Below are 12839 nucleotides of genomic sequence, written 5' to 3' on the forward strand. Positions count from 1 at the left end.
CTTCCAAGGATCCAGGGGCAGCCACAGCTTCTCTGGGAATTCTATTCTAGGGCCTCTCCACCCTCACAGGGAACAATCCATTCCCAATATCCCATCCATCCCTGTCCTCTGGCAGTGGGAAGCCATTCCCTGGGTCCTGTCCCTCCATCCTTTGTCCCAAGTCATTCTCCAGCTCTCTTGAGGAGAGCCCTGGAAGGGGCTCTGAGCTCTGCCTGGATCCTTCTCTTCTCCAGGTGAACCCCCCAGTTCCCCCAGCCTGGCTCCAGAGCAGAGATCATCTCTGCCATGGGCAGGGAACCTTTCACCAGACAGGGAATTCAGCCTGATTAATCCTGTAATGCCAAACCTCAGTTCACCTTCTCTGTGGCAGGGATCCAGCTGATTCCAAAGGCTGAGCTTTCCCACTGGAGCCGGAATTCGCTGGAGCAGACACCACCCACTTCCCAACCAGAGCTTCTCCAGCAGTGCCAACCCTGGGACAATGCCCTGGCTGTGGGTGCTTTACCTTGATGGGAGGTTTCCTGGTCAGGTGGGACACCAGGAAGTTCATGGCGATGTCCTCGCAGTTGATGTACTCATCCACCATGTCCCGGATGGCCTGGGGCATCACGTAGGAGTACAGGTAGGCATAGTACTGCAACAGGAAAGGCACAGTGTCCTCCAGGTGCTCCACAGGTGACAGCAACACGTGGGACATGTGGGGTGTGGCTGACTCAAAACTCAGGGATCCCAGTGGAGACGTTCCCCATAACGGAGTTAATCCTGCACCGCTGTAGCCACAGCAGCAGCAAATCTCCCACAGCCACCACACTCTCCTGTAAGCTCAGGAATTGAGGAATGGGGGTTCCAGCCCCCTCAGATCCCGCTCTCTGCTGCTGTGGATTCAGCACGGCAGGAACAGCCACTGGAGATCCTTCCCAGTGCACTCAGGACCAGGTTCTGGCTGTGTTTCAGTCTGGACAAAGTGAGGAGCAAGGAGCAGAAAGCTCCCAAATTTGTCCTTAAAAAACCACAACCCCCCAAACCTGCAGCCTGGGGTGGCTGTGAGCAGGAAGGGGCAGCCCCGGGGAGGTCTCACCTTGTGGAAGAAGGCAGCACCAGTGAGCACCATGGAGAGCTCGCAGGAGTAGTTGGAGTTGTAGAGCCAGGACTGGTGGGGGATGTCCCAGGCGTGGTAGCGCCCCGGGAAGCCCACGATGCGATCCCTGGCCTCTCTCCACACCCTGCAAACACAGAACTGCCCATGAGACACAGACCTGGGAGCCCACCCAGAGGCTACTGAGGGATGGAGGGGTCTGTACATGAAGGAGTTTGGCAACTGCTTACCCAAGGAATTCCCAAAGGGCAAAAAGGAAAACTGTTAAATGTGCTCCTGTCCCAGAGCACAGCCCAGCTGCTCGTGCACAGGGAAAGGGCTCCTAATCCATAAATTCGGGGTTTTGTAGCTCATTAGGGCTGTTCTGGAAGTTTAAAAGAAAACTAAGGCCAGAGCAGCCCAGGCTCAGCCTGGGAGGAGCCCAACATCTCCTGGCCTCTTCCCCAAATCCCTGGGACTTTTCATCTCCCAGCAGCTCAGTAAAGCCAAGATAACATCAACCTCCCTTAAGGAAAGCTTCAAGGCCAGGTTGGACAGGGCTTGGAGCACCCTGGGATAGTGGAAAGTGTCCCTGGCCATGGCAGGGGGTGGGACTGGATGAGTTTTGAGGTCCCTTCCCACCCAAACCATTCCAGGACTCTGGAAATTCCATAATTCCCTAATTCTGTGAAAAGCTGCTGAGATGCTGAAGACCCTGGTGTCTCCTGAAGGAACACCTGGATTTCCAAGGTGCTGGCTCCTGATCCCAAACTGCAGCTCCCTGGGCTCTGGTCCCACAGGAAAAGCCTGCAGAGCCCTGAGTGCCTCCCTCACCCTGACACGTGCTCACAGTGCAGCCTTGGGAATGAAATCCTGAATTTTGCATGTGGAGCGTGGGATTGCCTAATGTTCTGCTCTCATCTGCAGCTCACGCTCCTCCAGAGCAATCCCCCAGGAGAGCTGCAACACTGGCTGCAATAATTAAGGAAAAAGTCAGTGCCTGATGCCTAAGCTGGGAAACAAACCCAGCTCCCACAGGCAGGGGCTGCTGGCTTCCTCTGGATGGTTCAGTCCCCCCGCCCCGCTGCCCAGGGCCCAAGCTGTGACTCCAGACTGCATGAGAGAGCTCCCTGTGGACACAGAAGGGTTTCCCCTTCTTGCCAGGCACAAAACTGGGCACTAAGTGCCATTTTTGGGGTTTTTTCCTTCATTTGGATGTGAGTTTCTCCCACAAGCCCTGTTTTAGGAGAGCTACAGGAGGAGAGCAGCCCGAGATTCCCTGAGCTTTCCTTACACTGACGGAGCACAGACGTGTTTGCTGTTCAGTCCTCCACTCCAATTAATGAAACTCCAAGATAATCCCAAGGAATCAACACCACCAGCAGCTTCCCTGGCTCTGTCCTCCCCCCAGCACTTGTTTGCTGCAGTTCCTGTCAATCCAGGGTGATTGTTTACAAAAGCTTTTGGAAGTCAAAACCATTTATTCCCTTTCACTTCTCCCACATCTTCACTTTCTTAGGAACTTGATGCTTTTTCCTTCCCAGCTCAGCCACAAAAATCAGGATTTCTCTGGAGAATCGTTCTGGGGGTGCTCAGAGAGCTGCCTCCACCTCCCTCCTGAGTGGCAAAAAGGATGCTTTTGGCCCCAAAAATCAAAGCCTGGAGCAAAGTTTTGACAAAGCACAGTTGCTGTGGGCACAGGTTCACTCCAGTGCCAAGACTCCAGCAGCTCCTGGGATGTGTTAACACAGGGAGGCTTTGTGGGGACAGGGTGTCTGTAAGCAGGGACATGAGTGAGATTAACACAGGGCACTTAATGACCTTCATTTGATGCTCTCCAGGGCTAATCAGCAAAACAGAGACCAAAAAAGGGGAGAAAACAGCCCAGTTTGGATAAAGAGCCTGGAATGGGGCAGGCAAGGGAAGCTGGGAATCCTGACGCCTCCTCCTGCACTTTAATCCCTCTCACACCTCATTTCTCATCCCTCTGAAGGAGCCTGCTGGGTTTCCAGGCATTTTGTGCCTTTTAATCCCTCTCCCAAGCAGATTTTGGTCCCCATCTCCCATCCCCAGGCAGCTGCTGGGTGTTCTCCGACTGGGAATGGCAGCCCCTGCTCCTTGTGGCACCCTCCTGGCAGGGAGGGAGCTTTGGCTGCAGGAGCTGCAGGAGCAGCTGGCACAAACCTCCCCCAGCAGGAGCCTCCTCATCCCTGTGATCAGGAAGCTTCTGCCAGGGAAAAGTCCAGAGAAAGCTGGAGCAGAACAGGGTGGGAGTGAGAGCAGCAGCCCCTGCCTTTGCTGGGGGACATCATCTGCCTCTGCTGGGGGACATCATCTGCCTCTGCTGGGGGACATCATCTCCCTCTGCTGGGGGACATCATCTGCCTCTGCTGGGGGACATCTCCCTTTGCTGGGGGACATCATCTGCCTCTGCTGGGGGACATCTGCCTTTGCTGGGGGACATCTCCCTTTGCTGGGGGACCTTGCCTTTGCCTGCCCTGCCCAAAGAACTGTCACACCCCAGTGTCCCACGGAGCAGAGGGTGGCAGCCACCACCACCACGTGAGCATCACCCTGGCCTTGCCTCTGGCTCATGGATGGAGTGAAAGAGACTCTTGGATTTGTTTCCCTGGCTCTGTCCACCCTAGCAAGCCACAAGGCCTTAAAACCATTCAGGGACCATTATCAGCACAGCAAAACCTGAAGAGTTGGGTTACAAAGTGTGAGAAATGGGGTTTCCTCCCTGGGATCAGCCTCCCCACCCCATCAATGTGTGTTTCTCCAAGGAGCAGAGCTGGGAAGCCCCAGGAAGGGACGTGCCAGCCCTGACAGTGGCCCTGGCTGCTGCCTGGGCGGGTGCTGGCCGTGGGGAGGAGCAGTTTGCAGGGAGGGCTCACCTGAAGCCGAACATGATCTCGTCGTGGCGCAGGTGGGCGTCGTCGTCGATGGACAGGATGGCCTCGGTCTCGATCTCGTCCCAGGGCAGGAAGCGGTTGTTGAGGCTGTTCTTCTCCGTGCGCACCACCTGCGGGGACAGGGACAGCAGGGACACTCCTGGGGCTGTGCCAGCTGGGGTGGGCCTGACAACTGCAGGTGGCAGTGACATTTATGGGGCTGCAGAGCCCAGGGTGGGGGGCTGGGGCTGTGCCAGCTGTGGTGCCCTGTCGGAACCCAGGACATTCCTCTGGCTGCCCTGGAGGACTCCAGACCCTGACAGGGGGCTCAGAGACCTTGGCACAGAGACAAAAACACCTGTGCCTTCGATTTTAGCCCTTGGAAAAAACAATTACCAACTTTATATGAAGATGTACAAGCCACAAGGGTTTGAGTAGAATGTTAGTGAATTTGTCACAGGGTGAAAATGTAGAATTTTGAGTTTTTAGAATGGGAGCTCAGAAGCCAAGATGGAGGGATTTGGGCATGCCTTGTCCTTCCTTCTTCTTAGCCTCCATTTTATGGGTGATGTTGGCACTTTTTTGGATTGGTTTAGAGTAGAGACAGACTGTCTAGCATAAGTGATAGGTATTGGACAATTATTGTAAATAAAGTACATGTAGTTTTTAGCATATAAAGCTAACAGTGCCCTGAGGTGGTCAGTGTGCCACAGACTGTCCTGCTGAATGGACCTCAGGAGGCCAGAGGAAGGATGTTACAGATAACAGCAAATAAACAACCCTGAAAACCAGAACAGAAGAATCCTGACTCCTTCTTCAGCTGCTGGGCTGGGAAGAGACTCCCTGACACATCTCGGGCTCATCCTGACCACAGAGACTCTGAGAGTGGCCCTGACAACTGCGGGGGGCAGTGACATCAGTGACATTTCTGGGGCTGCAGGGTGGGGGGCTGGGGTTGGGGCTGTGCCAGCTGTGGTGGCCCTACAACTGTGGGTGGCAGTGACATTTCTGGGGCTGCAGGGCCCAGGGTGAGTCTCAGGTTTTGTGTTGCTGGAATGGCTCCCAGGGTATTAAAGTCTTTTTTTTTCCCAGCCCCGCGACCGAAAAAGAAGCCGAGGTTCCTCAGCTCTGGTTCTCAAGGTTGTTTATTTGCTCTTATCTAATACATTGTCTTTCTCCAGCCTGCTGAGGTCTGTCTGGCAGGTTGTGGCACACTGACCACCCTTGTGTTAGCTTTTCTATACTAAAGTGGTTTCTTTTTAGACTAAAAACTACGTGTACTTAATTTACAATCATTTTCCAATCCCTATCACCTATGTTAGACAGTCTGTCTCTACTCTAAATCAATCCAAAAGTGCCACCATCACAGCAGAAGATGGAGGACAAGAAGAAGAAGAAAGAACACGCCCAGATTCCCATCTTTCCCATTCTAAAACCCCAAAATTCCACTTTTTCACCCCATGACAAATTCACTAACATTCTACTTAAACCCTGGTGGCCTGTAACTCTTCACACAAAGTTGGTGATTGTTTCCATGGACTAAAATCAAAGGCACAGGTGTCTGTGACTCTGTGCCAAGGTCTCTGAGCCCCCTGCCAGGGTCTGGAGCCCTCCAGGGCAGCCAGAGGGATGTCCTGGGTTCTGACAGGTGAGGGTTTGGGGGCTGGGGCTGTGCCAGCTGTGGTGGCCCTGAGGACCTGCAGGTGGCAGTGACGTTTATGGGGCTGCAGAGCCCAAGGTGAGGGTTTGGGGCTGGGGCTGTGCCAGCTGTGGTGGCCTGCAGCTGGATTGCTGCTGGTACAGTCCAGGGTAAGGAAGCAAAAAGGACCTTTGGATGATATCCACAGATGTTTTATTCAGCTGCCTGGTGAGATGTTCAGGCCCCAGCACCCACACCCAGAGTTTGGGGGTGCCAAGGGGCCTGGGGTGACCCTGGTCTCGGGGCAGTACAAAGGTGAGGGCCAGTCAGGGAATAGGGAGGAGTGGCTCAGGGACATGGGAACAGACACAGGAACAGGGGAAGGGGCCAGTGGGGTCTAGCAGCTTTTTGAGGGAAGCTTCTTGTGTCTCCCTAAACCAGGAAATGTCCCCCAGGGTGTCCACAGTGGCCCTGGGATGGGGAGTGCTCCAAAGCCACAGCGTGTTGGCTCAGTCCAGCAGCAGCTCCAGCACTTCCCCCATCCCAGCCCCACAGCTGTAAAATCCCACTGAATTTCTCCCTCTTCCAAGAATCATGGTATAAAATCATGGGGCTGGAAGGAACCACCAGGATCATCCAGTCCAATCCCTGGCCCTGCACAGACACCCCAACAGTCCTGCCCTGTGCATCCCTGAGAGCCTTGGGAACATCACCATTCCCTGGGGAGCTGTTCCAATGCCTGACACCCTCTAGGGAAGCACCTTTTCCTGATATCCAGCCTGACCCTCCCCTAGAACAGTTTCACATCATTCCTGACAGCCCCATCCACCCTGGATCCTTTCCCCTGCTCTTACACTTTCAGCTGATCCAAAGTGTCCATCCCACCTTTCCCACCCCATTCAATCCCTCCAGCCCTTTCCCTGCCTCTGCTCTGAACAATCTCCATTTAAAAATCAAGCCCAGCCTGGTGAAAAGACCAAAGCATCACAGCAACAGAACTCCATTAAATAAGATTCCATTTGATCCCACAAAAAAGCCCACGCTGAAACCATTAACAGTGGGAAATATTTGTATCGGGATCTGCGTGACAGCTGGGATGATGAAATTCCCATGGAAAGCCAGTCTTGGAGCTTTCATCAGCTGACAGCTCCAGGGGGGATGGAAAACTCAGCAGAAACATGTGAATATTGCACTGAAGAGGCATCAAAAGCACAACAATTTACTGCAAGTGAGCAAACTGGGCAGCTCTGGGCTATGGAAAAGCAGGGCCAGAGCTGAGCCGGCAGCATTCCCACCCCAGGAGCTCTGAGGTTTCATCAGGACATGGAAAAAGCAGGGACAATGTCAGCACAGGAACTCCTGATCCTGCTCCTTCCCAAGGTGGAGAAGCATCACAAAACTCAGCTCAGTGTCTGGCTTGGCTGAAGGGTTATCCAGAGCCAGCAGATGCTCCCAGGGGTTTCTTCTCTGCCTGGGAACTGCTGGAAAAGAGGATGCAGGGATCAGGGTGGGGATGGGTGAGGAGGGAAGCAGGAGGAGGCAACTCCACACTCTGTGTTCAGCTCTGGGGTCCTGGGCACAGGAAGGACCTGGATCTGCTGGAGTGAGTCCAGCCTGGAGAAGGGAAGGCTCCAGGGAGAGCTCAGAGCCCCTTCCAGAGCCTAAAGGGGCTCCAGGAGAGCTGGAGAGTGTCACCACCATATTTTCTGAAAAATCTCTTTGCCCAGGATTCTTCTGCTGGGAAGCTCAGAGACCTCAGAGAAAAAGGAAAACAAGAATTATCTGATTGCTTCTCCTGTGTGTTGCTGCTTTGGGAAGTGTTTGGACACTGTTTATCCAACAGGTGATTGTTTCACTGGTTTCTGGTGTGAGTGTTTTGACTTTCTGGCCAATCAAGGTCAAGCTGTGTCGAGGCTCTGGAAAGAGTCAAGAGTTTTCTTTATTATCTTTTTTTTTATCTTTTAGCCTTCTCTCTGTATCCTTTCTCTACTCTTCAGTATAATTTAGCATAGCATTCTTTTATATAATACAGTCTCTTAAAATAATAAATTAGCCTTCTGAGAACATGGAGTCAGATTCATCTTTCCTTCCATCATCTGGGAACCCTGCAAATACACGAGGAGAGGGACTGGGGACAAGGGATGGAGGGACAGGACACAGGGAATGGCTTCCTACTGCCAGAGGGCAGGGATGGATGGGATATTGGGAAGGAATTGTTCCCTGGGAGGGTGGGGAGACCCTGGCAGAGGTTTCCCAGAGAAGCTGTGGCTGCCCCTGGATCCCTGGAAGTGTCCAAGGCCAGGCTGGACAGGGCTTGGATCACCCTGGAATGGTGGGAGGTGTCCCTGCCCATGGCAGGGCTGGGATGAGATGGGCTTTAAGGTCCCTTCCCACCCAAACCATTCTGGAACCCACATGAATCTTCTGTGAGCTCCAGGGCAGAGGAGCTGGCACTGGGAGAGCTCTGCCAGGAGGGTGTCCTGTCCTCCTACAGACAGCCAGAGTGGGAGGATCCCCCTTTCCTCTCCAACACCAACGCTGCTCCTTGGGAATTGTCTCCCTTCAGCCCCCACCCCTGCCCTGGTGGGTGTCACCCCAAAGAGCCCAGAGGTGCCATCACCAACCCTCTCTCTGTCCTTTTCCAGGCTCTGAGCTCTCAGTCTCTCCCCCAGCACTGCTTTTCCCACCCTTCCATCACTGTCATGACCAATTTTGCCACAACTTTGTTCCTTCACGGTCTCGAGCCCAGAGCTCTGTCAAACCCCAAGGGAAGAAGTTCCCTCAGCAGAGCTGCAAGGCCCTGGCAGCACAGGGAGCCAGCAGCTCTCCTTCCCAAGGAGATTCAGACAGTGAGGAGGACACGAAATCAGCCAGAGAACAACAAGAGAGACCCCAGCCCACCACCACCCCCCACCTCCCCTCACAGCAGGGGCTCCAAACTCAGAGCACAGCACCAGTGGTGGGACCTGCACCAAATTCCAGCTCCTCCAGACTCAAACCCACCCAGACTGTGCCCTGCTTGCCTTATTTCAGTTGGTTTTGACTTTTGTTTGGGATTAATTCTCTTTAAAACCCTTTCCCATCAGCCAAAAGGCCCAGAGCTCAAAACCATGAACCCCCTGAGCAGTTTGCAAAGTTTGGAGACACCTAAAATGCCTCCAAGCACCCAAGAGACCACGTCAGAAGTTTCTTCTCCTTTTAGAAAATTAGTTCCAGGTGATTCAGTTCCACAACCTGGGATTTGTTTGACTAAGGAGCACAAAACCACACCAATCCATTTCCTGCCAGTATTTTGTTGTTCACACACACGCTGGACAAAAAAAGCCTGAGAGAAAACTAAACCAGAGCAGAAACCCTGCAATAATGTCCTTTTACCAATACTGTAAAACTTTATGTTTTTATACATAAACACACAAAAAAGCAGCAAAATCAATACCTTCCAGCAGTCTCCTTGCTGGTGAGGCTTCATGCTTAAGCTTTAAATTGTGTCACACATCACTGGATGGTGAAAACATGAGGAATGCCCGTGCCCTTGGAGAAGTTCTGACAGCTCAGCTCAGTGAGCTGGATTGATTCCTGGGCAAAGAGCGAACTCTGCAAGAACCTGGGCACCTCATTGCTCATGTCAGGGCTCTGGCAGGGGATAAAAGCCTGGAGGATGCCCTGAGGAGAGCTGGGTGATTTGGGGGGACACTGAATGAGTTCTCAGGACAAGGATCTGCTCCCATCTTTGCCAAGGTGAGAGATTCTGCCCCGGGGGGGTGGGGACACCACGAGCTCCCTCTGCTGCTCTGAAGAACAGGACTGGGATCCTCTCCGTGCAGAAAGGGTTAACTCAGCTCCTGGATCAGGGCTTCTTGGTCTTCCCAGCTTTTACAGAGAAGGGGCAGCTGAGAGGCTTTTTAAACTGTTTAATTCCATTTTCAGTGTTGATGAAGGGTGAGACAGAGGAGATGTAAAACTCAGCACCATTCCAGCAGAAGCCACCCTATCTCCTGGTTCCAATACCTTAGAAATATTCCCAGCTTTTGCCACACAATGCTGCTCACATTTCCAACACCAATCACCTGCATTTTTACCCCAAAATGCACCTTCCACAGTTCTAATTCTTGAAAATACCTGGTCCTTCTGCAAGGCCATATTTTGAAACTTGTTGAAACTTGTTCCTGGCTCAGTCTCTCTCTCAACAACGTCATCTCTATTCCATGGCCTTCCTAAGGCAGCACACCTTACCTCAGAGATGGCACCCAGGTGTACAAGACTGACTGTGTGAGCTTCCAGGCAGGTTTGAGAATTATTTATAAATCCATTTCTCACAGTGGGTGATCAGTCTGAGCAGCCCAGGCTTGGAACTTGGCTCCAGAGGTGCCACCACTGTCCCCCCCATCAAGGACTGCCACACGGGGAGGTGATGATCTCCATCCCACCCACATCCTGTTCCCAGCTGAGCAGGTCACTTCCCACCCTCCTTCCTCCCTGCCAAGGCTTCTCCAGCTCTCCCACGTGCACATGTGGGGAAGAAATCAATTAAAAATCAGCCAATCAAGGCTTAATGGAGGTCAGGGAGGGCTTTGTTGGAGGGCTTTGGGAGATGGCAAACGCTGGGAAAAGGGAACAAGGAGTCCCAAGTATCCCTGAAGCCACCCTGTCACATACATTTATTTTCAACTCCTGAAGTTTTTATTTTCATCCTTTATTTTCAACAACTGAATTTGACCAAATCCAGACATGTTTTGATCAAGAAAGTTGCCTGGATTGGCACTTGAGACCCACAGACTGAGATCCACCAGAGTCTCTCCCCTCTACAGATCAGGCCCAAGTGCTGGGATTATTTCCAAGACTGCCTGGAAGGAGGGAAGGCTGTGCAGATCCATAAACTGAATCAATCACATCCTTTATTACCACAGCCTGCTCCCTCTGCAGCTGAGCTGTGAGGTCAGACTGGCACTTGCTGCTCTGCAAATGCAACCAGAGGTGGGCAGGAGGAAAACAACAACTCTGCCTGGTCCCACCAAACAGCATCCCCCTGGAAGCTGGGGCATTTTTTGGGAGTGAAGCTGTCAGAACGAGTTTGCACTGAGCCAAGCAACAAATGTGGGGTGTCAGACAGGGACACAGCCTCAGGCTGGGTAAAGAGGAGGAATTTCCTCATGGAAAGGGCACTCAGGCATTGGAAGGGGCTGCCCAGGGAGGTTTGGAGTCCCCATCCCTGGAGGTGTCCCAGGAAGGGCTGGATGTGGCAGTGACAAGGTGGGGATGGGTCACAGCCTGGATGGCCCTGAAGGACTTTTCCAGCCTGAATGATTCTGGGATTCTCTCAGCATCCTGGCTCCAGCAGGAATTGTGGCACTGGGCAAGGCTCCATATGGAAACTACACCCCTGAGGTTCCCTTTGCTAAGGATGACTTTGATCCCGATGTCTCTGAGCTCTGTCTCATTTCATGGAAGGAGAGAAGAGGCTGATCCCAGGCACGCTGGCTCCATGACAAGCAGCCAAGACAGGTGCCAAGGAGAAGCCAAAGGAGCTCTGCCATCACCAGAGATGCCACCCAAAATCTCTGCAGCCCATTCCCAGCGAGATGACATTGGAGGAAATCCCGTGAGCCCGACCACAGCCACGTTTTACACTCGATTTTCTCAGTGTTTTATCACTACCTGTCCTGGGCAAGCTGAGCTGCTCCACAAAAGCTGGCAGGATCACTGTGGCTCTCAGCCCAGACCTCAAATCTGCCTGGCTGCCCCTACCAAGGACAACCACGGTGGTGCTCATTGAAGATTTCCAAGTGCAGCCTCACACCCAGCGGTGCTGATGTCCCGCCCTGCCCACGCAGAACCTTTTCCCTCCTGCCAACCTCAACTCCCACCTTGAGAAAACCCTCAGAGGACAGAAATTCATCCAGCTCCTACTGGCCAGCATCCTGATTTCCAAAGCCAACAGCACAGATCCAGGCCTTTGGCTCAGCCAGGAGTTCTTCATTTCGTGAGAAATAAAATAATCTGGCCTCACTCCATACAAGGCGAGGCTCCTCCCGGCCCATTGCCAGAGCCTCATGGGCAGGGAGGAGATGGGATGCCAGCATGGCATTTCCACCAGAGCCAAGACCCTGGGATGATGCCTTTCCTCCCCAAAAAATGCTCTTTTTCCCAACACAGACCCAAAAACTCGAGGAAATGAGTCTGGCACAACCCGGGGCTCCAGGGTGTTTGTGGCAGCTCTGGATGAGCTGCAAATCCAGCAGGAATTGCTGCCCTGCACTTTGACACTGTGTGAGCAGGGTGTCAAAGCTCCTTCCAGACACACTGCCAGAGCTGAGCAGGCTGGCATTTTGTAAAAAAAAAAAAAAAAAAAGATGTTGTTTTGTGTTTGTGATAATGAATGTTTAAAAAACTTGGGATGAGGAAATGAAATCACAGATGCACAAAAAGCAGCTCAGAGGTGTTTGGTAGGACAAAGATATTTGGGTGTTACCCTGGGGTTAACACACTCAGATCCTGATAAATCAATTAATGGGAATGGCTGGGATCTCAGCTCCTAAAGGCACATCCAGAGCCATCCTGGAGGCAGATCCTGGATCCTCCTGTATCCAACAGGGAATGTGCTCCTCTCGGGATGTGCTCCTCTCGTCTCCCCACCAACCACCCTCAGCATTCCCAGCTGGCTCCCAGCTTTGTTCCAGGACTGGATGAGTCCCAGGACGTGCTTGGATGGAGCCGTGGTGTCCATCAGTCCTCACCCATCCCATAGAAATCCTCTGGAATCTGCCCCCTTGTTTGACTGGATGGCACCAAAAAAATCCCATTTATCTGAGCCTCCAGCCCAACCCTGACACTCTTAGGAGGATGTTCCCTCAGTCATGCATTGCCTGAGGAGCTGTCCCTGGTTTTCACAGTGGTTTCCCCTGGCAATTCTTCACCTTCTTGTTTTCCCTTTAATCCTCCCTTGTAAAGATGGATTGGGAAGTTGCTGTTATCCCTTTCTCATGTATTAATTATTCCCTGCTCCTTCCTCTTCACCTTGAAACAGCCACAGCCCCTCCTTTACGCCCTGAACCTCCAGCTTTGCTACCTCTGACTTCAAGCATTTTCAAACTCTGAATTAAAAGGATTTATAGACTATTTTAAGACTCATCTCCAGAGGTATCAGAAGGGTATTTAGCTCCAAAGCCATCCAAAGGCAGCACAGGCTGAATGTAAATTGGCAAAACAGAGGCATTTTAAAAATACGTGTAAT

General features: G+C 52.5%; 1 protein-coding gene across 7 annotated transcripts in view; it reads right to left on the reverse strand.

The window, feature by feature from the left end:
* EXTL3 (exostosin like glycosyltransferase 3) overlaps positions 1-12839 on the reverse strand; it is a 139853-nt gene that overhangs the window by 3424 nt on the left and 123590 nt on the right. For all 7 annotated transcript variants that reach the window (XM_050973194.1, XM_050973192.1, XM_018923174.3 and 4 more), the window contains 3 exons: positions 3973-4100; positions 1079-1223; positions 506-634 (listed from right to left, as the gene is read on the reverse strand). In XM_050973194.1, coding sequence (XP_050829151.1) covers positions 506-634; positions 1079-1223; positions 3973-4100 — 402 coding nt within the window. The remainder of the gene's footprint in view (positions 1-505; positions 635-1078; positions 1224-3972; positions 4101-12839) is intronic.

Source organism: Serinus canaria, chromosome 3 (assembly GCF_022539315.1).
Source record: "Serinus canaria isolate serCan28SL12 chromosome 3, serCan2020, whole genome shotgun sequence".
Lineage (NCBI taxonomy): Eukaryota > Metazoa > Chordata > Aves > Passeriformes > Fringillidae > Serinus > Serinus canaria.